The 24,534-nt window shown below is 29.6% G+C and overlaps 1 protein-coding gene across 3 annotated transcripts; it reads left to right on the top strand.

Annotated features, from left to right (window-relative positions):
- The first annotated feature begins 870 nt into the window (after positions 1–870).
- LOC107440562 (Adenosine deaminase acting on RNA) lies at positions 871–19,776 on the top strand. 3 transcript variants are annotated; one of them, XM_016053526.4, is made up of 5 exons: positions 871–1,054; positions 8,962–9,105; positions 12,158–12,277; positions 15,022–15,160; positions 17,557–19,776. In XM_016053526.4, the coding sequence occupies exons 1-5, from the start codon at positions 986–988 to the stop codon at positions 19,461–19,463; spliced, it is 2,379 nt and encodes a 792-aa protein (XP_015909012.2). In that variant the 5' UTR covers positions 871–985; the 3' UTR covers positions 19,464–19,776. The 3 variants fall into 3 exon arrangements, with proteins under 3 accessions (XP_015909012.2, XP_015909011.2, XP_042906346.1); XM_016053525.2 differs by lacking the exon at positions 871–1,054 and adding an exon at positions 4,948–5,367; XM_043050412.1 differs by lacking the exons at positions 871–1,054; positions 12,158–12,277 and adding an exon at positions 4,948–5,367.
- The last annotated feature ends 4,758 nt before the right edge of the window (positions 19,777–24,534 follow it).

The following is a 24,534-nucleotide window of genomic DNA, read 5'->3' on the forward strand; positions in this document are numbered from 1 at the left end:
AAGATTTTCTCGAAAAAGTTTATGAGTTAGCATGTATGTAAACGTTCAACCATTCCTGGAATTTTGCAGCAGTTTTTTCGTGTCAAGAATTTTTTCTATACATTATCGACAAAACACTGTTGAAAATAAAAATTTAAAATAAAAAAAAATGTAAAAGGAACTAATATAAAGAAAAACAAGCTTTTCTAAAGGCTAAAAATCTGCTTAGTTAAATTTTCCTTAAGTCGTTCAAAAAAAAATCGGAAGATAGTATTTTAAATCTGTTCCCCCTCTTTTTTTTGGACGTCTTATTTGAATTATCTAACAGCTATGTCTAAAATACATAAAATTAAAATAGAAAAGCAATAAATAAAATTTTAAACGAAGTTCTTTTAAAAACTAGAAGAATTTCTATTAGCCTTATTAATTGTATTGAAACATTGAGGCAATGCTTAATGTTCAAACTTCAACATTCTCATTCAATTAAAAAATAATAATAAAAATAAAAGGAGAGAAAAAAAAATTATAAATAATCTCACTAATTTTTTTTTCTTCAAATGGCAGGCACTGAACATTATTCTTCGCCTAAGAAGATGCCGAAATTGTTACTCATTTCACGTTACCCAGTGGGCACCTGTGAACCAAGGTCACGGAGGCGAGCAACATTATCCACGCCACACGGCCACAAACCCGTTTATAGGGTGGGCCACATTCACACATCACACACAACAGAGGACAACACAAAAGAGAGAAACATCCATGCCCAGAGCGGGATTCGAACCCGCAGCCATTGGCTTCGCAGTCAGGCGCGCTACCCGCTCGACCACCTGACCGGCGAATCTCGCTAAATTTATCTTTTGAAAATTATTGTAAACCTGATTCTCCTCCCTCTCAAAATACTGTCTTAAAAACTGCTGCTCACGTCATGCGCAACTTTGCACTTATATTACTGCTGGTGATCATTTATACTCTTGGAATTTACTTGCTTGGTTGAAGTTTAAAATTGATGTTTATTAATGATATTTTGTTTTATTGTTTCAAGCTTAAAGATATTTCCTTTTCTTGGATACAAAAAGTAGGTACTCGGTTTGATTGCATTTCATTTACCTTATTGAGTATTTAATTTACGCGTTGCTATTTGTTTTTTTAAGATTATCAATTAATATTAGCTTAAGAATTTAAAACTTAAATTTATGCTTGGGACGGCCTTACCCAAAGGACATTGAATGCTTATTATGCTCCCTTCTTAATTTCAATAAGTTTCAAGTAAACACTGAAACTATAATTTAAATTTAATTATCAATACTTTAATTTATTATTGTTATTACTATTTTACCTTAAATTTTTCTTTTGGGTGTATGAGTTGCCTATAGATTCAAGTAAATAGTTCCAGAGACATGTCAAAAAAAAGCAAAAAGTACATTTAACATAATTATTAAAAATAGAAATTAGCTCTAACGCTAATTAGATTTGGATTAATATCAAAATATAGCTCAACAAATAAAAATATTTCAGGAATTGGAGATTGGAGTTTTATGAGGCTCCAGACTACTTATCAGGATTTAAAAATAGAAACTGTGTATTACTATAATTTGAATCTAAGTTTCGCCAAACGTAGCATTTATAATATTTTCTTAACCCACTTTCGTGTGTATCTTATGGCTAGAAGATTGTACTTTAAATTTCGGTAACTTTACGATAAGCTTTAGCACTTTAATTTCGGGACAGGATAATACATGTTTTATTCATTTTCTAATCACCATAAGTAGAATTGATAGCTTATAGGAATAATCTTCTATCGAAGATTTGACTTTTTTCTTAGTAGCTGGGAATGTTCAAATTAAAATTGGAAGTCTGTGCTATATGCCAATACATGTTTTAACCACTTCCTGTCCACTATAAGCAGAATTTATTACCAGATTATTGGCTAATAGGAAATTATCATAAATCTAAATGTAAACCCCTTCCCGACTAGCTAGTGTGCGCGATTTCAGAATAAACGTCTTAATCGGGTGCATATACACCATCCCTTAAATTAATTGCGCTTATTAAATGGGCACTAGAATTGTATAACTACAAATTCAGAAATTTTTTGACCATTATTAATTGAAATAATGTGGAAATTTTTATTTTTTTTTTTGACAGAATTATCTTTGGTTAAATAAATTTTATAATTTGTGTAAAAATTTTAACTTATTTGAACATGAATGTTTGGATCTCTTAATGTTAATAAAGCTTTTACAGTATTTTGCTACATTTGAAGAACTTTTGAACTTTTTTAAGCGAATCATGAAGTTTTTGCACAAGATTCGTTTATCCAAAGATAATTCTATGCAAAAAAAACTTGAAATAATTATTTTTTATTTTATTTACTAATTGTCGAAAACACTTTGCATTGCTAAATATAGAATTTTTTTACATAATTTTTAAGAAAGTAATTTTAAAGGCAAAATAAGAAATTTGAATGAAATCGGACTAATAGTTTTTAGGTAGTCCAATTCTAAAAAAAGTTATTTATGTAAAATTCGGTTTCTGAAGAACACTTCGATTGATTTTATTCAAATTTTAAATTTTTGATTTGCATAAGAAGTTTTACAAGGCGAAATTCGCAGAAAGAAATTTTAACATTTAAGATTTAACCTTTCTACCGCTCTTCTTCATAAACTGTTGATACCATATTTCGCATCTTAAAGGTTCGAAAGGATGACATACATGCTAATTAATTAGTGCACATATTTTAAGTTACGAAATCAGACAGAAAAACATATTTTCTCTGAACAAACATGCCTTTTTTATGGTGTTTCTTGGGTTTTTGACTCACAAATTATAGGAGTGGCAGCAATCTGGGAAAAAAATATTTATGGTCAGAAGAGCGTTTCATAGTTTGTACCCCTTAATGTTATGTATTACTTTTAGGTATGAGACCACATCTTGAGAATTTCTTAAAGCGAATTGAAAATTTTTTTGCACTGAATTAGAAAATTCGTTTGTCCAAAGCTAATTCCATGCAAAATATAACTTTTAGTCAAAATAATTATTTTTTATTACTTTAGTAAATGATAGTCTAAAAAATTTTGAATTTAAGTTAACAATTTTAAATAGAAAAGCGCAAAATTTGAACGAAATCAATCGAATAGCTCTTAAAAATGCGACTTTTTCAAAATTCGATTTTTCAGGAACTATTCGATCCATTTTACTCAATTGTTGTATTTTGCCATTTAAATTTCCCTCTTTAAAATGTTATAAAAAATTGTATACTTTACCATTCAAAAAATTTTCAGCTATTATAAAATAAAATAAAAAATTAAATATTTGTCGAAAGTTATATTTTGCAAAGAATTATCTTTAGATAAACAAATTTTATATTTGTATGCAAAATTATTTTAATTCATTTAACACTAGAAAGACTGAAACTTAGTATATACCTATGTTGCCCAAAAGCAGTCAAAATGACTGCTTTTTTCAAATTTGTTTAATTAATGTTTAATATTTTTATATTATTTACAGTTATATAACAAGTTATTAGTAAATATTAACAATAAAAAAATTTACTTCAGTTGGAAAGAAAATATTAATTTATGCATTTTTATTTGCACATTTTTTGCAAATGAAAAAGCAGTTGAAAAGCAGTCAAAATGACTTCCTGTAGGCAACCTAGTGTTAAAAAGCTCTCAAGACATGGTGAAATACGCAAAAAGTAAAATTAACTTTAAAGGGTCTAAGCTTTGAACTCAGACCACACTATTGGGACGATTTATCTCAGATTGCGAATACCCGTTAGGCGGCTCTTTTGACCAAACTATTATTGAGACCATATTTCCTAGATTGCGGCTACCCCCTATATTTTGTGGGTCAGAAATGTGCATCCGTCGAAAAAGGATGTTTTTCACAGAAAGTACGTTTAATATTTCTCTAATTTCATAACTTAAAATATCGTTTGCATTAACACATTAGAGGTCCATCGAACCCTTAAGAATGAGTTCTAGAACGTAAATATCCGATCATTAGATTATCTCGCACTAGAGTGAACTTAAAGACATTGTTCCCAGTATAACACCGAAGTCAAGCATCACTGGCAACGATCAGTGTGTGGATGGGTCATTACTTTGATCAACCTGTAGAGGAACCAAAGGTGTGCGGTATCTATCCCAATTAAACTTTTCAACCATTAAATGCTCGACTTCACGTGCAGGTCGTCAAGCTACCGAAGAGAAGATCCATCCCCTCTGCAGAGGATCGAAATTGTGTTGACATGTCTTCGGATCATCCTCAGGAATGTTTCCCAACTCTACACCAATAGCAAACACAAAAAAAGTTTTATTTTTTTAGTAAAAATTTGTTATTATATGGAAGTATGCAAAAACTGGGTGTATATATGGAAATAAAATTGGGAATGCATGGAAATGATGAAAAAAGATTCATTTTTTTCCTACTGAAATATGTCCCGCAGATCTATAAGACACGGTTCCCAGCAGATCACCGAAGTCAAGCATCAGTGGCTGCTGTCAGTGTGCTGGTGGGTGACCACTTGGATCAATCTGCGTAGGTACCGAGGGTGTGCGGTATTGGTCCTCGTTAAACTGTTCTACCGTAAAGTGCTCGACTTCGCGAGCAAGTCGCCGGGCTACCGAAGCGGGGGTGCCATCCCCTCTGCAGAGGATCAAAATATATCTTCGGATCATCCTCAGAGATGTTTCCCAGACCGTCGCCAATAGCCCATTGTAAAGCTCTAGTGCGACGTAAATGAACTACAACGACAACAACCTACTGAAATATTTTCATAGAAACAAATAAAAAATATGACTTTATTGCTCTGATAAACTTTCAGGAGTTTAAAAAATCAAGGACGATTAGGAACATATTTGGAATTTTTCGCCAATTATGTTAATGAACCAGATTCAAGAGCATAAATTACTAATAAAATTTTTAATATATTTCTCCGTTACTGTAACCAATCTCCCAAGAATTTTTATTTGAAGTGTCATGGAATATAGTTACCAGTGGTTATATCAGACCTATGCCCCGGCTTTATACGACAGCACTATTCAGCTGACTTTAGATGTTATACCGATTGAGCAGCCTAGTGCTAGCTCGATTTGTTCATCGTTCATGATCTGGATTGGTCGAGGGAAATTCTGTCATAGCACCAATCAAGAAAAGAAGAGCCTCTGCGAACTTCGCATTGAACGAGTCGGAAATGCCCCTTTACTGTTTGAGTTGAATACTACCAAAGATGATGTTTGTTTTAGTTATTTTTTATTGATAAATTCACTGCAACTTCTACTTTCTGCTAAAATATCAGATCTGTTTATGCGAAAGTTTATAAATGCCGGTCTGATTATGGAAGAAAAAATTAAATTAATCGTCGCGGGAAAAACCCCTGAAAATGTAAAATTCTTATTCAGTTACTTTCCTATTTATTATTACAATTGTTTTGATTTAATTAATTTCTGTCATCCTAAGTAATATCTTCTGCTATTAACTGTTCATTATGGCGTCCATTGGTGTTACCGAAACTTTTAAATTCATCAGCTGTTTGTAAAATGTTAATGTTTTATTTCTTGTTATTGCCTGAAACTACTTTGTATGCGTTCGGATAAGTAATTTAACTGTTCTCCATTCATGTTATAAAATTTTTTTGGAAGGGTTTTGTTAATTGATCACTTTTCTTACCCTGTTGTCAAAAAGATGGATGATCAGTCTAAGGAACAATTGTATGAGTTGGAAAATTATCTGTAATTTTCTAGTAACCTCAAAAACTGAACTCAAATTCTTGTATTTTTTCCATGTAATTTACGCATGATATAATTATATCTATACATATATATTTATATAATTCGAGTGCTAGGCTTATTCAAATTTAATATATTGTATAGTGATTTTTTATTAATTTATAAACAACGTGTTACTCTATACTTTACCTTATTCTATTGCTTTGCTTGCCCATTTAATAACCTATCTGTAATAATGTATTATTGTCATATTGATTTTAATAGTTACATCTTATATCAATATGGTAAATATTTACAATTGGATTCGCCTCTTGGGGATCGATTGTGGGAACTTCAGTTGCCAAGGTGCCAAATAGATTTTAAACTCACAAATTTAAAAAACAAAACAAACATGTTTACTGAAGGGTGGCTACGAGTTTCACCTTTAGAGTTGGTCCTTTTCTGTGATGTTTTTTTTAGTTTTTATTTTCTCTGGGAGGGGGGGGGCTGCTGGGGGAGATTTCCATACTGTGATCTGTGGCAGAATAATTGCCATGTCTTGGCAACTTCCTTGCAACAACCCTCAAGAAGCTAAAAAAATATATATAATTGTCTGATAATAACTTGTGAAATACTTTTGGATTTTGTTGTTAATGCTTATATGTTGTAGGGACATTATCTATAAATTAATTGGCTGTTGCCCACAGGGTTGGCTTTTTGCCGTCAGAAATTGATTTTTGCCATGCCAGTGGCAGAAACTGGTAATAATCGGTAAAAACTGGCAGAAACTAAAAAAACTTCTATATTAGTTCTAGTAATTGCTTAATGACATTTTGTTTAAGTGAACTGAAAAATTTAACTCCATGTAACTGTAACAAATTTTTTAATTCATTGTTTGTAAATATATATTATTTTGTTTATATTAAATATAAAGAGTGCAGCATATCAAATATTTATATAAAATAGAGAATAAAGTAATGTAATAATAAGTATTAATACTAGATTTTAGTTTATTATATTAAACTCCGAAATTCAGTAATTATTTTCATGTAACACTTAACGTAACTGAATAGAGCTATTTTCAAATAATTTTTTTATTTTCAAGACATAATTTGCATGGCATACAGATTTAAACACAGTTGCTGATACATAGTGACATACAGATTTAAACAGGCAGTTACTGATTATCATTTGCTAGCTTATATGCTGCATCCAACGTATTTGGGATTGAAATTATCACGTGCTGAAGAAGAAAGTGCCAGAATTTTACTCTCCAATTTTAACCCAGATTTTGTACCTTATGTCATAGCTTTGCAAAACTAATTGACACTATTTCCTGAAACTTATTTTTCCAGTCAAGTTTTGACAACTACCCCAGCTGCTACATTATGGTCCTGTTTTAAAAAATATGCAATAGATGAAAGTTTCACAAATCTTGCTTGTTCCTTGATGGCAATGCCTGCTAGTTCTGTTGGACTTGAGAGAATCTTCTCAAATTTCTTGTTCGTGTATAGCAAATTTAAAAATTGTTTAGGTTTAGAAACTGCATCAAAACTTCTCTTTTGTTATAGATTACTACAGAGTGCAAACAATGTAATTATTGATTTTGAATGGTGATAATTTTGTAAGTAAATTTTACTTTGTTTAACATTTAATTGTTTTTTCTATGAATTATCCATTGTATGTCAATCTCAGTTCTTACTTTTGTCATTATCTGAATTTCTGCCACAAATGACGCAGATAAGGGTTTCTACCATGCCAGTTTTAACCGGTTCCTACCAGTGGTTTTGACCACCTCAGCAGAAACTTGCCAACCTTGATTGTCCTTGGCTTCACCAGTGCTGAAATACTAGGGTTATTAACTATTTTCAAGGGATATGCATGATATTGTGAAATTTTAAATTAAATTTAAGTAATTATATAAAAAAAATTTCCTGCAATCACATACACAAACAATCTTTAGTATACGTTCAGGACATTCCAGCATAGTAGACAGCAGAAATGGTTATATTTCCGTTTTGTGATCTGTCACGCCAACTACAATTGCTGAGGTGCCAAATTAGATTTTAAACTTGCAAATTTTTGTTAAAAGAAAAAGAACAAGCAGATGTTTGCCTGGGGGTGGTTAGAAGTTATACCTTTCGAGTTGATCCCATTGTGTGATATTTTTTTTAGTTTCTCGCTGGCTGCCCAAAAGTTGCCTATTGTTCTGCCACAGATCATGATACAGAAATCTCCCCTCAGAAATATTAAATTTATTTCCATCGTTGTTGTAAGACAAGATAGAAATTAATTATATCCTGATATAATTGCCTGAAAATTTATAAATAATTTTATTCTTAAAAATCTGAAGTAATCATGATATAAATTAATTAAAATCAATATTTAGATTAATAAAAATTACCAATCTGTAGTTATTTTCTATAATATCAAATATTATTGATCTTTAAGTATAAATTAAACCACATATTTTGAAAAAAGCAGTTAATAGTTTCAATTATTTTGGCTATAATTTTTTATCATGATTATATAATATGAATCATAATTATAATAATTCAAATACAGTAGAGAACCGATTATTCGGAATGATCGTGACCATCACTATTCGGGATAACTGATTTTTTCCGGTTTTCTGAATAGCTATAAAAAGCAGTCTTTTTATTAAACTCAAAAAAAAAAAAAAAAAAAAATATGTGGCNTTTTTTGATTTGTAATACACTAATGATTATTTCCAAAATGATGGTAAGGTGAACATCTTTCAAAAAAGAAAGAAAAATCTTAAAGTCTTATAAGGAAAAAAAAAATTTTTTTTAAAAAATTGCGGGGAAAATTTATCGAATTTCATTCCGGTTTTTTGGTTTTCTGATTTCCGGATATCTGGTTCTGTACTGTACAAATATTGGGCTTGATTTAAATAGTCATGTAGCTTGACTTCTAAAGAAATTCTTAGGTTTTTGTCTGATTTCTACATTTTTTAATTTTGTTTAAACCTTTAGCACCGTTCCACTCTGAGAATAGACTTTTTACCAGTTGTTACTTTGTGCGGAGTGAATAATAGTTATATATTACTTTTTGTTACATATATTGCCCACTTTATGTTTATTGTCATTTATTTTCCATAAAATATTGCAACATAAAGTACTATTTATCATTTTAGTAAGTATAAACTTGTTCATTAAATAGATTCATTTTATTTTTCTCTGTGAATTAATATTATATGTATTTCTTAAATCTATTTGTTTTTGGTTGAACTTACTTTTTTTTGTTGTAGGTAACAGAATTGCAACTCGATGGATGCGAAGGTCCTCCAAAGTTGCAACTTGTGCAGCAATTTTCTAATCTAGAATCTCTCAGTTTAAATAATTGTTCTCTTACAAACTTAAAGGGATTTCCAAAATTACCATCATTGAAAAAAGTAAAAAAAACTCATTTATTTTATGCAATATTATAATAACTAAAATCTATTTCATGTCTTCTTAACAATAGGTTTTTTATTTATTTGCTTGTAAAATATTTCATATTGAACAAAAGTGTTTTATTATAAAAGATTAGGAATTGGCTTTCATTGTGTAGAGTAAATTTTTCTCGAACTTCTAACACCTTTGTGTTCTGGGGAAAACGTACTAAAGTTTCAATTGAAAATAAATAAAATCTAATTTTGTCCCCTTATTAAAAGTTAATGCTTATAGTCTTGGAAACATTTATCTTCCATTAATAAATTTCTGTCTTTTTATTCAACTATTTTAGATATACTAAGTTAGAAAATGTAGTTTTTGAGTATTTTGTAATGATATTTATATAAAAATGTTTTTTGTAACATCAGTCACAAGCGCTTTTTCTCTATTTGTCATTTCATGTGTACTTTTAATGTTTTTTTTTTTTAAAAATAACAACCACATTATTGCTTTTAAAAAAAGAATTTCGAAATAAAAATATATTTTACCCAGTGTTCTGTCTAATGTAACATCAGTTACATGTTATGTTTTCATTCTAAATAAAACATCTATAATTTTAATCTTATTTGCTTAATATTAGGCTATTGAATCATCAATATATCATTTATCAGATATCAATCATATTTATCAATGAAAAAGTTTAACAATAAGAAAATCTATCAAAATGTAACATCAGTTACCATGAAACTTTATTAGGAGTGCACAACCTGCATCCCGCGAACAGTTGACGTAAGCCCATGGCAGTGCCTGAATATTACAGAAATATTACATTATGTTAAAAAAAAAATAATAAAAATTTTAAATTTCGCTATCTAGTTTTCATTTTTTGATTTCCTTAACTAAGCAAATTCTATTTATTTTATATCTTTTTATTTTATTTTTACAGTTATTGATACAAATGTCTATATGGTTTGAAAATTTTAATATTTTTGATACAATATTATGATGCACAAATTTAGAGTATGAGTAAATACTTTCTGAAGTACTTGATTACCCTTTTATTTATTACCTGTGTTGTTGACCAGCAATTTTGCTCAGAAACTATATCATGCTTTTTTTTTAGTCCTTTATGTAATTAAATATGGCAGTAACATTCTAAATAAATTTTGGTAAATTTTATTTGTGCTGAATTAAATAAAATTAAACTTATTTAAGACATAATGTCTAAAGCTTTTGCAATAGCCTATATCATCCTGTGTTTCATAAATTGAAATAGAGAATGCAAGTGCATTACCAAGTTAAGCCATCATAGGTCAACAACATTTGGCCATGAAGAGACAAGTTAAATCTTCACTGGCCAACAATGTGTTAATACCATATAATTATGACATGTGGTTTTTGAAATACGTTTTATATAATTCCCTTTTAATATACTTTATTTGTATCGTCAAAAATTCAAGTTTTGAGGACAGTGCACTGCTTTTCCAAATTGTATTTAAAGTCTCCATTATTAAAATTCAACATTAGTACGATACAATATTAAAAGTGCTTTAAAAAAAAACTTTCATATTTATCATTCATAAAACCTCTTCTATTTTACTAGAGGTAAAAAGTACAGTACAGAACCCGTTATCCGGAAATCAGAAAACCGGAAAACCAAAAAACCGGAACGAAATTCGATAAATTTTCCCCCCATTTGAAAAAAAAAAAAAAATTTTTTTTCCTCATAAGATTTTAGAATTTTTCTTTCTTTTTTGAAAGATGTTTACCTTACCATCATTTTGGAAATAATCATTAGTGTATTACTCCATCGTTTTTTCTTCTTTTTAAGATTATTTCCAAAAAAAAATTTTTTTTTAGTTGGGTTTAACAATAAAAAAACGGCTTTTTGTAGCGATTCAGAAAACCGGAAAAATCAGTTATCCGGAATAGCGATGGTCCCGATCGCTCCGGATAATCGGTTCTCTACTGTATATTCTTAACTCCCTTCAAGTATAGTCTCAATTAAATGTTGAATCTTATTTTGTGCCATAATGGTTTTGTTTTTATTTTAATCATAATCATTTTAAGCCCTGTAAGTTCTTTTTAATTAGATGGTATTTAATTTGCATTTATATTTCTTAATAAAATATTTAATATTTAAATTTTTTTATTCATTGAACATTTAAAAGTGTTAGAATTTTTTTAAAAATAATTTTTGTTTTATATGGTGTGATAAAAAAAAACATGATTTTTTCCCCAATATTTATATTTATTTTGATAAATCTGTATGTGTTAAGACTGAAAAGTATTAAAAAAAAATATCAGTTTTGCTTTTTGCAGTTTTAAAAGTTCTTTCAGTTTTAAAAGTATTTAATTTCATTATAAAGTATTTAATATTACTGTCAAAAAGGATTTAGTGCCTTCATAAAATAACCATAAATGTGTCTCATTAATATCTAAATAATTGGCCTTGCAGCCTTTCTCTAAAAATTTCTGTCATCTAAGCATATTAAAAATTGAAGAAAATTAAGTAATATTTGTTGTGATGTGAATTATATTAAGGTTATCAACTGCTTTATTTATTTATATTTTAAATAAAGAAAGAGTAACTTGTGTTTGTTTTATCATTCTTTTCTAATTCTTATTTTTCTCCCTTTTGATCTGCGTAAAGTATTTGAACCTTTGCTAAATTTCTGAGCAAGGTCAATTAAAATGTGTTACTGAATCTAATTTTTTATTTTTATCTTTGCATACATTATATTTTCAAGTTTATTATGTAAGATAATAAACTGCAGAACTTTGGCTAAGGGAAGAATGTCTTGGCATAGGCTTGTCTAGAAGGCCAAGGCCCACCCTGGGCTGTTGTGCCAATGAGAAGAAGATACATTATATTAATTTTCAATGAAAAATAATTATGCATAAAATTTATAATAATAGCTCTATGAATTTGTCTTTAGTGGTTTATATTTGTCAGCTAATAATTTCTTAAATATGAGCTAATAGTAGAGCATAAACATTGTTGTTTACACTCTTGTATAATTCGAATTTTAAAATTTATTTTTAATTTTTTTTATTTTTTTAAACTTTTAGTTGGAATTGAGTTCAAATAATATAGCAACTACATTCTTTCTTCTCCATGGATGTTACAATATAACTCATTTGAATTTGAGCAACAATAAGATAAAAGATTTGTATGTGTTAAAACCTTTAGTAAGTATAAATTTAAAAAATTCTGTTTAAAATATATAGTCACATGTAGAGATTCAAAATTTTTAGAACAAGGATTTTGTTATTTAAAACTAACATAATTCTGCATAAATATTTTAGAAATACGCAATACACAATTCTTAATTTTATTTAAATAATATCTGAAAATAAAATTTTCCAAAAATATTTTTTTAAATGTTTCTGATTTATATAGACCTTACTTAAATTATATAAACAAATTCTTATTTAAAGTTTAATGCTTCTAACTTTTTATTCAGAAATAAGCTCTTATCTAGAAATTTACACTTTTTGATTTCATTATCTAGTTGAAGCATAGCATGAGATCAAGCCTCAATCTTGGTTATGGATTTTAATCTGCAGCACAATCTTTATCAATTCAAAGTTGAATGAAATTCCAAGACTGTAAAACATAGGCTGTTTTTGTAAGAGTTAGGCTTAATACAACATGCCCATAAAAAATATTTAAATAAATATGATGCATAACAATTAAGCGCAAGAAATTTTTTTTTATTTTAAAAAAGGGAAGTTTCCATACCACTTGTAAGCAAATAACCAAAGATTTTAGTTCATTAATGTGAATGTTAGAAAATCAGATATTATGCATATTTAGCTTTATATCTACAGAATAGTTTGAGTTTTTAAAAGTTTTTCTACAGTTCAGAAAATTTTTGCATATACGTAGGAAATGATACTTTTCTACTGTGAATATTTTCTTTCTCCCAAATTTTTACTCATTTTTTTTTATTTCTCAATATACTATAAAAACATTATGAATTAAAACAGTTTTCAATTGTTGTGAGCACATTTTTAGTAGTAAGAGAATCACAAGCTATGATCCAGTTTTGCCGCATAAATTTCTAGATTTCTTCGGTAATTATCAGCATAAAAGGTATAATGACACTGCTAATCTCTTAATGTCCCACAGTGGACTGATCGTTAAGACACGGTTTCCAGCAGATCACCGAAGTCAAGCATCACTGGCTGCGGTCAGTCTGCTGGTGGGTGACCACTTGGATCAGTCAGCGTAGGGTGTGCAGTATTGGTGCTCGTTAAACTGTGCTACCGTAAAGTGCTCGACTTCGCGCGCAGGTCGTCGGGCTACCGAAGCGGGGGTGCCATCCCTTCCGCAGAGGATCAAAATTGTGAGGATTCGTGAGAAGCTCATCATCAGGGATGTTTCCCAGACCGTCGCCAATAGCCCATTGTGCAGCTCTAGTGCGACGTAAATTAACAACAACAACAGCTAATCTCTTAAATATTTTTGTATCCCTAAATTAAAATATGATATATTTTTTTCTGTAATTCTTGCTGTATTTATGTTTTTTGTTTTTATTATTATTTCAAGTTAAATTTTTTTATTATATTGCTGTCTTCTGTAAAATCCTTATTGTACAACATTATGTTTTACATAGGGGTGCACAAACTGGATCCTGCAGGAGCTTTTTGATTCAATTTATTATTTTTTTAAATTTATTATTATTTTTAATATAACTTTATTATCGCAAATTTAAGTCATGACTTTTTGATGCTTTCAATTTTCACAGATTCTATTGTAAATCTATATTGTTCCTCAATCACTTTTTCAATGTTCATTGCTATGGAATTCTGTATGTTTTTTAAATTTTTTTTTTTTAAGAACGATATTTTTAATGCCGTATTACAATGCGCAAGTTTTGAATTTGGGAAATAACTTTTTGGCTGCATTGTTTGTGCCCATTTTATTATAAATCCAAGTGATGTTTCTAGTTATTTTTTTTTGGCATTTATAACTACCAATTTCCATGTGGTTTTTAAAATCCCAATACATTTAATGCAATATTCAGACTTGTTAGTTATAAATCATGTATTTAATTTATTACTTTTTGACATGCTTCATTTTTGCCAATTTCATCATAAATCTAAATAAATTGTTTTAGTTTTATTAAAGGCAGTTATTACTATGATTTTGTACTTGATTTTGTAAATTCTGTATTTTCACTACGATATTCTTATCCAATGTTTTTCTGATCGTTTTTCAGCCGCTTCTGTATAATTTTTTAAATTGCTTCCTATATATTTAGTAGGGTGTTACGACATGAGAATGTCGAATTTGAGCCCTGGCTGTTTTCAAAGTGTTTGATTTGTGACGATTCCATCATGATATTACGTCGTTAGTTGATAGTTTATCAGCAGTTTTATATAATTTTTTTTCGGCTCCTTTAACATAGTTTTTTAAATTTCCAATTTCACATGGTTCATTCATAGTTTTTTCTGAAGTTATTACTCATTTTTTTCAATTGTTTAGACATTATTTTTCAAATTCAGGTATTTTTCATATATAATGCTATTACGCACTTGAGTGCACCTATGCCCTTTAAGTGCCAAATCTTGTTTGTATCTGCAAGAACAATTTCTGATTTGTATGATTTTGTGCAGAAACGAATTCAAAAGTTGGATTATTATTTGTCTGTTTGATTATTTAAAATTTAATGAGTCAAGTGTTCAACTATTTACTTAATATTTTTTTATAAAAAGACCTTGATTCTCGATTTTTTCTTCTCGATATTCTAAAATCATGTTTCTATTATATCTAATAAGTTGTTGATAAATCAATCTCTTTATGTTGTTTTTAAAATAATAACTTTCCCAAAATAGCTTGAAAAATGGAATATATTCGAGACATAAGAATCACCTTGAATCCATGTACACTGTTGAATTTATTATAGTCTATTTTTTAATTTTTTTAGAATAAACTCAAGAATTTACAATCATTGTTGCTGGTAAACAACGAAATTACTTCAATTAAAGAGTATAGAAAGAAAATATTCAAGATGTTGAAAAGCTTAACTGATCTTGACGGAGAGGATAAAACACTTGCAGATGAAGGTATAATGTTAATTTTGATATATCCGATAATTGCAAGGTAACAATTATATCTTAATCATATTAAGTTTTTGATAATTTGGTAACAATTCATAAAAAATGCCAATAATTCTTTGATTAAAAGTAAGGCTTAATTAATTAATTTATTTTTTGCATTTCATTTCCCTCAGATTCAGCTGTCCACGATAAAGAAATCCAAGCCCATTCCATTTTAATTTTTCAGGAAAAAATATTCTGCTCTCTCTGTAGTTCATGAATTTCTTCAACAGCTTTTATCTCTGGCTGATATTCATTGAAAATGAATTAGCTTAGCTTATGCTTAGCAGTAGTTTCTTTGACAACGGTATTTTGAAAATTTCTGTGTTTTTATTAATGGTTGTTCATTTAATTTATGTTTCATTTTACTTACACCTTCCCAATTCCTGTCGGTTTCATTAGATATTCATAGTCAGGGGGTTTGCATGGAACTAGCACCTTTTCTTCCACTTCAACTAAGGAATGGAGTAGCTGACACTCCTTTTTTCCCATGGCATTTCGGGATCCCGGTATGCTTTCAGTCATGCATGGGGAGGAAAAGCACTTTAGTGGGGGGAGCAAATTTTTCTACTACATCATTATAGCAATCCACGGGAAAAGTTCCATTGCAAATCGAAATGCGTGTTAAAATGGGGTTTATCGTTTTTACTGGGATACAACAACAAAACTAAGAAGCGAAAAGGGGAAGAATCTTTGAACTTGTTTTTTTTTTTTAAAAAAAATTTTGAAACTACCATTTTCCTTAAGTTGAATTTGAGAATGTATCGTTGAACAGTAGTAAATTTGCCCTGACATATCCGTGCTCATGTAATGATAAAAATGTTACTGAAGTTTATTAAGAAATACTTTTGTTTTCTTTAACAACAATCTAGCAGTTTAAGTTAGCATTACTCTCATTCTTGTCTTCATTCGCATTGTTTGATCAATTTTTTTTCCTTTATAACATATCCATATCTTAAATCATTTATTGGAAATTTTTTTAAAACTTTAAATAAATTCAGAGCTTAAATTAGTGAAAATCAATGCATTTGTACCATCCAATGGAAGTTATAAATGCCTTTTATTGTGCTGCCATCTGCTGATAATAAAGAGGAACCACCATTAGAAATAGGGTAAATGGTCGACCTAATTCTTTCTTAATTTTTTTTGTTGTAGAAAATTACAAGTTCCACAGGATGCATCATATATTTATGTATGCACCTGTCTGTGCTTTTTGGCATATTTGTAAGGGAAATGACTAAACATAGTCTGGTTTAAGCCTATTGATTACTTAGTTTGTCTACACTATTTTAAAATTAAATAATATAGTGTACCAACAAATTTATTAATTTTAACATTTGAAGAAATTGGAAAAATTTAATGGCTTTTTAAAATTTAACTAATTTTGTTTCTTATCCTCTGGGTAAAATAGTGCGTGTAAGATTTGCTCTATTTAGGTTATTAATGTTGGTGCAATCATTTACAGTTGTGGGATTTGTTATCAAATATTCCTTTGTACTTAACTTGGTATAGTGTCACTATTAATTGAATAATACCATATTGTTGTTAAATTTTTAAAAAAAAATTTGTAACCTGAAATTATCGTACTGCTGGTTTATTTTCATTTTCACCCCCTTTCTTTACCGGATAGCCCTTTGTTTGACAAACTATTAGAATCTCCGTCTATTCTGTTATCTTTGCTAGGGTATTCCAGTTTATCCTCAACCAAAGCAAGTTTGCTGAGAACTAGGTAAAAGTCCTCATCAATAAAGTCTATCTCAGTCTGGGACTACTCCCAACTCCGTTACCTATTGGTTTGAAATTGAAAACTGGACTTTAATGAGGATGTTTTCATTCTGCAAAAGTGTTCAGCAAATTTAGTGTTATTATTAAAATGTTAATGTTATTATAATGTAAATGTTATTGTTAATGTTATTTAACTTATGTTGCTGATAATATTTGTTTTTCTATATACAGCTTATTATTTTATCTTTGCTAGTTCACTAGACGCAAAATTCTTTTTAAAACTTTCTTTTAAAGATAACTTGCTATCTTCATGTTATTGCCTAGACATTTGAACTATAAAGGTAGGCACATGTCTAATTATGGTTTTTGTTTCCTTTTTTTAAGCAATTTTAGTTGTGGAAAATTTCTTAATACTGTTACCTAGAGATTTTAAATTATTCTATCTTGATAGTTTAGCTGTTAAACTAATTTTTTTACTAAATGCTGTTTATTTATTTAATACACACACTGTTTTTGTACCTATTTTAAAATCACTTAAATATTTGTTTGCCCATGCATAATGCCTAGGTCAGTTTATATTTCTTTCCTTAATGAAAAAAAAATGCATTCTATTCACATGACTTTCTTTACTTATTTAGAACCCATTGAAAATGAGGATCCTCAGGAAACCAAACCTAGGAAAAGGAAGTCTAAAGCACTTGACTCTCCTAAGAAAAAAATGAAATTATCAACTTTCCAAACTAAGAATGCTTTGATGCAGCTAAATGAATTAAAACCAGGGCTAAAATATGTTGTTGAATCTGTTTCTGGTCCTTCTCATATGCCAGAATTTGTTGTTTCAGTTGAAGTAGATATGCAAAAATATGTAGGCCGGGGAAATTCAAAACAGACAGCTAAACATTCTGCTGCATTAGCTGCTCTCTCATCATTTGTTCAATTTCGAAACATGCCAGAAGCAATGCTAGCATTAAGTCAGTCACCTGCAACATCAGATTTTACTATGGACAATGTTGAGAATGAAGGTTATAATTTTAACAAGTTTGAAGTGAAGAATAATGGCAATGGAAGTGAGATAATGATATCTTCGGGAAATCAAGCTCTAAAGAAAAATTTTAAACTTTTATCTGAAGCTGATAAGAAAAATCCTGTTATGTTATTAAATGAGATACACCCAGGCTTGACATATAAACTTATTGAAGAAAATGCAGGCCAACCAAGCCAGCGTTTTCGCATGACAGTTGAAATTAATGGGGAAATCTATGAAGGCACTGGTCAAAACAAAAAACAAGCTAAAGCATCTGCGGCTCGCGCAGTACTATCAAACATGTATAATGTAAGTTATAACAGTTTAATCACTGCTTCAGTTCCACCCGATTCTCCAGAAGCAAAGCTATTTAATTTCCCCCAAGCCATAGCTGATAAAATAGCAAAAATGATGAATTCAACATTTAGCGATGTAATGGTTAGCAACCCAGAGTATGCTAAGTGGAAAGTTATTGCTGGTATAGCTCTAACTAAAGATGAAAATATGCAAGATATTCAGATCATCAGTTTGGGGACTGGTACTAAATGTATAAATGGTGAGCATATTAGCATGGTTGGAGCCAATTTGAATGATTGTCATGCAGAAATTATCTCTCGCAGGTGTTTGAAAGACTTTTTGTACACAAATCTAGAACTCTATCTTGAAGGGGAAGGAGACCAATCAATATTCATGAAGAGAGATGGTGGTGGATTTCGTTTGAAGCCCTTTATTAAATTTCATTTGTATATCAGCACTGCACCTTGTGGTGATGCTAGGATCTTTTGCCCGCACGAAGAAGGAATGATCGAAGCTGTCGATAGGCACCCAAATCGTAATTCCAGAGGTGTGTTGCGCACAAAAATTGAATCTGGGGAAGGTACTATACCAATAAAATCTGGGCAAGGTGTTCAAACGTGGGATGGAATATTACCGGGACAAGAACGCTTATTGACTATGTCTTGTTCTGATAAAATCTGTGCTTGGAATGTTCTTGGATTACAAGGAGCTTTATTGAGTCATTTTGTGGAACCAATATATCTCGATAGTGTCATATTAGGTGGTTTATTTCATCCTAACCATTTAAGCCGTGCACTGTTTGGGCGCATAGAGCCAGTACTTAAAGAATTGCCACCTAATTACAGGTTAAACAAGCCTAGGATGTGTGCTATTACCAGTCCGGAACAAAGGCACTTGGTGAAATCGCCGAATTTTAGTGTCAACTGGACAACTGGTCTTGGAAGAGCAGAAGTTGTTAATGCTATAACAGGCAAAACTGAGAATGGCCACGTATCTCGAATATCCAAAAGAGCCTTTTTCCAACGTTTCATGAATATACACGATCGACTGTCGCACGTGAATCCTTGTCGGCCGCCTCAAATTGCTGTATACTCATCGTTCAAAAGTATTGTTGACAGTTATCAATTAGCAAAAATTGCTTTGACCAAAGCTTTCTTAGAAGCTGGTTTGGGACAGTGGGTGAAAAAACCTCCTGAACAGAATGACTTTGAACTCGTATTTTAGTAAATTTTGTGTAATTTTCATTCTAAGTAATATAAAAATCAGACAATTTTAAATAAAATTTATTATAAAACCAGATCAATGCATCCAGCACAGTTATAAACTCATTGATTTTTTTTGTAAATAGTTATGTTATAACTATGTATTTATTCTTTATTATCATTGTTATGAGTTGATACATATTTGGGAAGCAGTGAATTAGCTTTTTTTTTTTCTTTTTACATTTTATTCTCATTGAATGTAAAAAAAAAATGTATGTTAATATTGGGTACATTAAAGCTTTAGTGTATACATAATAAAACATAAATAAATTTTACATCACTGTATTATCCTTTTTTATAGGTTTACTTTTTATTGTTTTGAATATTCAGTCATCATTCCTTGTCATCATTGACTGGGTATGAATTGATGCAATATGAATTACTTTTCAAAATATTTACGTAAAAGTACATATTTTATGATTCGGAAAGAAAAAAACTTATGCGGTTATCAATTTATTTTTGATTTAGTAATAATAATTTTCCAAAGAATTAAAACTAAAATTACCTTAACATTTCAAAAACTATAAAATTTTAAATTTTGTGATCTTTTCCAAAGTTGGTTAAGAAACAATCTTTTTCATATCTATGAACACACACTCATATATATATGCTAATTCTGATTTAATCACTTAAAATAACACTTCTAAAAATTAGAAAATAATATAAAGGAAGTTTTAGATAAACAGTATAAAAGGGTTGTTTTCTTATTAAAACTATAAAGGTATGCAAGTTTTATTTAATTGCTAACTAACAAGCGCATATGACTAAAGTATGAAAATGTTTATGTAATAAAAATTTTATTTGTGATTTATTTCTTATGCATTATACTATTAGTAAGTTACAACTGATTTTGTGATGAAAATTTTGATTTCAGCAGCTGTTTCAATATTTAAAGAAAAGTTATTTTATTAGAAATTTTCTTTGATTTTTTTTTACAACATTTAATAACAAATTGAAAAATATTAAAATCTGATTTATATCTGTAACATTAAAAATATTCTTTATTTCAATGTGTTTAGCTTTTTAAAATAGATAAATTTTCAAAGTAAAATCTTTTTTAAATAAATTTACTTAATGATGGATAAACTAATAAAAACTGAAAAACATTATAAAATTTCAGAATTCACAAAATTCTGTGTAAAATGAAATAAACTCTCTCTTTGAATGATGTTTTAATAATTAAAACATAAAAGTGAGCGAAAAATTCCTCAAGATGAAAAACAAGGAATTTAGTACCTACAAGCCTTGTCACGAGAATGTCGAACTTGATTAATTGCTGAATTGTAGTACAGTGAAATCTCCAGGAAGGACTTAACTACCTCTATGTAGCGGCCTCTTGGCAGGCACAGAATCTTCCCTTAAGACTTATGTTCAGGAAAATTTTTAGAAGAGACTGAGCAAACCTCTTCACCAATAGTGGCCAATATACCTATTGCATTTTTAAAATGTTATTTTCCCTTTTCCAACATGAGATATTTTTTCTTTATTGTGTTGATTTTTACCCCTAATTATGCAAAAGGCCTGGTCTCACATTATTCAATTTAACGTTTTCACAATTCATTCTACACAATCCATTTCGGTGTATCCATCGTCTGCCTGTAGTGTATAAAAGCGCATAGTAATCGCATTTGTTCCGATTTTTCAGCATTGTTCCGAAAATATGATTTTAGGTCAAAATATTGTTTTCTCGGTATTCTAGCACCTTTTCACTTATACAGATTTTCTTTCAACCTAGGGTGGGTCTACAAACAGGGCATGTGATTTTTTCCGGAAATATCGCAGATTTCCGCGAATCAAAATTTAACAATCCAATGAACTTTTGTAAAATCCCGTTAATGAGACGTTTACATACATATCATTCTTTCGCCAATTTAATTCTTTTGGTTTAGCGGATTTTCGCCATTTTAAGTATTTAGAACTGAATCAGCTGATATATCGTTTCTTAATCATGACATTTTATTATTAATCATCAATTTTTGTATTTACATGATTTTAAAGTTACATATTGCGATTCGTATCAACTAGATATAAAAATTGTATATTGTAATTCCTATTCGAGCAATTTAAAATCAAATATCGCCATTTGTAAATCCAAAATTGCATTTCGTATTCACGTGGTTGTAATATCAAACATCGATTTTTATGTTTATGCATGAATTAAAAACTACACATTGCGACTGGTATTCGCATGAATTAAGCATCATGATTCGTATTTAGGCGATTTAAAAATTCAATATCGCAATTTGTATTTTCATGTTTTTAATATCCAATATTGCAATTCATATTCATGTAATTTCAAAATCCAATATAGTGATTCTTGTAAGAAGTAAGTTTTTTCTTGAATCAGTTACTATAGAGGTGTGATATACTTATATTTTTAATTAAATTACTAATGTAGTTCAAAAAATTATGTTGAATATGAAACATGTATGGTTTATGAATTGTTATCGATTTTTTGCTCAAAAGATGTTCAGAGTTTTTCTTCTGTCACAATTTTTCCTGATTGGGCTTATCATGTTTTGTATTCTTATTTTTGTTTTTAACAAGTTGGCGGCTATGAAAGCACTACTGACCATTTTACATGTTTGATGAAATATTTGTTAGTCCACATGTGCGTATACTGAGCTAGATTCGGTGGCTAAGAATTATTGCACTCTCGCATGCAACTCTGCTGCATTTCGCAATAGATTCCCAATTTCAGGATATCGAACCCAAAAATATTGTGAAATTTTGCTGATCATGGGGACCAACTAAACATTGCCAAATTTCCCCCTCTAAAAACAAGAGAAAAATTTATTTCATCGTTGGTTAATCAATCAAATCGTTGGTGAACCATCATCTTTGTCACTGGCAAGCTAATGGCCTTCTCATGCTCTTATAGTTATAGATCAGTACCATAATTCCATGAACTTTCATGTGGGTCCCCAGAGCAGTAATGAATCACAATGCTTCATCTCCTCCAAATTTCTATCTCCCTTTTATTAATGAAGTATAATTTTTTATTAAAGAAATTGTAACTAGTGTGGGTTAATAAATTATTTTCAGTTTGATGAAATTTTTAAAGCGGAATGAGACTGGCGTCTGTTTTGATGAGATTGTAAGCTGTTTTTAGATGTAATTAGTGTGGTTTAATAAATAAATATATTTTTTTAATTGTCTATTTCCAATTGCACTAAATCAAAATTTTAAATAAGTTATTGGTGATTCTGTTAGTCTAGACCCAAACCTATTGGCAATTTCCTGACACATGCAATCTTGTTCATACACAACCACGTGATTTCAGCAATCTTGAGTGGCAGATACTAAAATAATGATCTGTGTAATTGCGCAGACATTCTCTACATCTTTGTCTGTCCATTATTATGTGAATTTATAACTTTTCCATTTATTGATGGACAAAACTGAGGCATTCTAAACAAGAAATCATTTATACTTTGAGGAATCCAAGTTTTTAATCACATCTCCAAAATAAGTCTGCTGCATTAATTACATCTCCGTTAAGTGATGAAATATGTTTTATATGCATGCGTTAAAGTGATGAAATGCGTTTTAACATATTTCAGTTTTTTCCCCCAACCTCTCAGATGCTGGGAATTCCATTGAATGTAAATTTTACATCTGGAAACAAGCTCCAGAGTTTTTTTAAACTTTACCAGTGATCTTTTGTGTCACGACTTGTTTCGAATCGATCAGATCAAGGAATTCTATGCAATTTGAAAAACTAATCAGTAAATATTTTTATTCATGCTATATTCTTTATGATAAGTATTGAATTATCTATTTTATAAAACACGGTTGAATGGATTTAATTTAAAGCGAATGTTGTCCTTTCCACATTATTACTGGTTTATCAGTAAAACTCTCTAACTAAAGTTAGATCTGAGAACCTCAAGTCCCAAGCAACCTATCGACCACTAAAATTACATTCCATCTATAAAGGAAAAAAAAATCTATTAATAGTAGATTCTTCAAGATATTGTGTCATCTCTTAAGGGTTAGGAGAGGTGGTAAAGGGTTCCTACCTATTTAATTTAAAATAAATGTTGCACAATTAAAGATAAATGCTAAACTAGTCAAAGGTGTAATAAATAATAAGAAAGAAAATTTATGCAAGCCTTTCAAATTAAAATTAATTTCATCTAATTCATTGAAGATAAATAATCATAGAAATAAATAGGTGTATAATATAACCGGCACCAAATATCCTAGAGGAGGGATGGCGAACCAATGGCACGCGTGCCATTTATGGCACGATACACACTATTTTGGGCACGCCACCAATCACAAATATTATTACACTATGAAGCATATGAAACAATTAAATTAAAATTCACAAAAACAAACAAAATAATAAACAATTATTAATAAAAAAATTAACAATTCATGCTGAAAAAACAATTAATAACCATAAAAAGCAAGCTAACAATAAATATCTAGCAACAAAAATTAACAGTCCTGCTTAAACTAACATCTTCCAACCTAATATAAGTTATTTGTCATCTAATCTGCAACAACAGAAGTCACACTGATGTTACTTTAAGTTGTTTTAAGACATGGCAAAATGTATTTTTTTTTTCAATGTAATTAAAGAGTTTTGATTTGATAGTATTTAGTATTATTATTTTTCCAATAATCACGAAGTCAAAAATATTTGACGGCACGTCTATGACCTCATTAAACAATGTTTTAGAAAAAAAATGGCACGTTGGTGTATAAAGGTTCGCCACCGCTGTCCTAGGGCTTCGTTTTGCAATGTGGTGTAGAAATAAAAATTTTGTTTTTGGTTAGGTTTAAAAATTTTGCTGCCTAAAAATTAACAAGTTACACAAAGAAAAACAAATGATGCATCGAGTCAACTAACAAACAATAAAAATTTATTTATGTTGATGAAAAACAATATAGTTAATTGCTGATATTCCTAAATTTTTTGCAGACATGTGATTGCTGGAAGAAATTATCTGAAAATTTTTTTGAAACTTTATAAATAGATAATTTCACTTTCAGATGCATAAATGTTTTCTCAATATTTGGTT

The sequence above is a fragment of the Parasteatoda tepidariorum genome, chromosome 3 (genome assembly GCF_043381705.1).
Source record: "Parasteatoda tepidariorum isolate YZ-2023 chromosome 3, CAS_Ptep_4.0, whole genome shotgun sequence".
NCBI classification, from domain to species: domain Eukaryota; kingdom Metazoa; phylum Arthropoda; class Arachnida; order Araneae; family Theridiidae; genus Parasteatoda; species Parasteatoda tepidariorum.

What these genes read in the sequence shown, in the direction of transcription:
- LOC107440562 (XM_016053525.2), top strand. Translation starts at nt 4,963, where the DNA reads ATGGAATATAGTTACCAGTGGTTATATCAGACCTATGCCCCGGCTTTA. An exon ending in CGGGAAAAACCCCTGAAAAT is followed by an intron (nt 5,368 to 8,961) that starts GTAAAATTCTTA and finishes TTTTTGTTGTAG; the next exon opens with GTAACAGAATTGCAACTCGA. An exon ending in TGTATGTGTTAAAACCTTTA is followed by an intron (nt 12,278 to 15,021) that starts GTAAGTATAAAT and finishes TAATTTTTTTAG; the next exon opens with AATAAACTCAAGAATTTACA.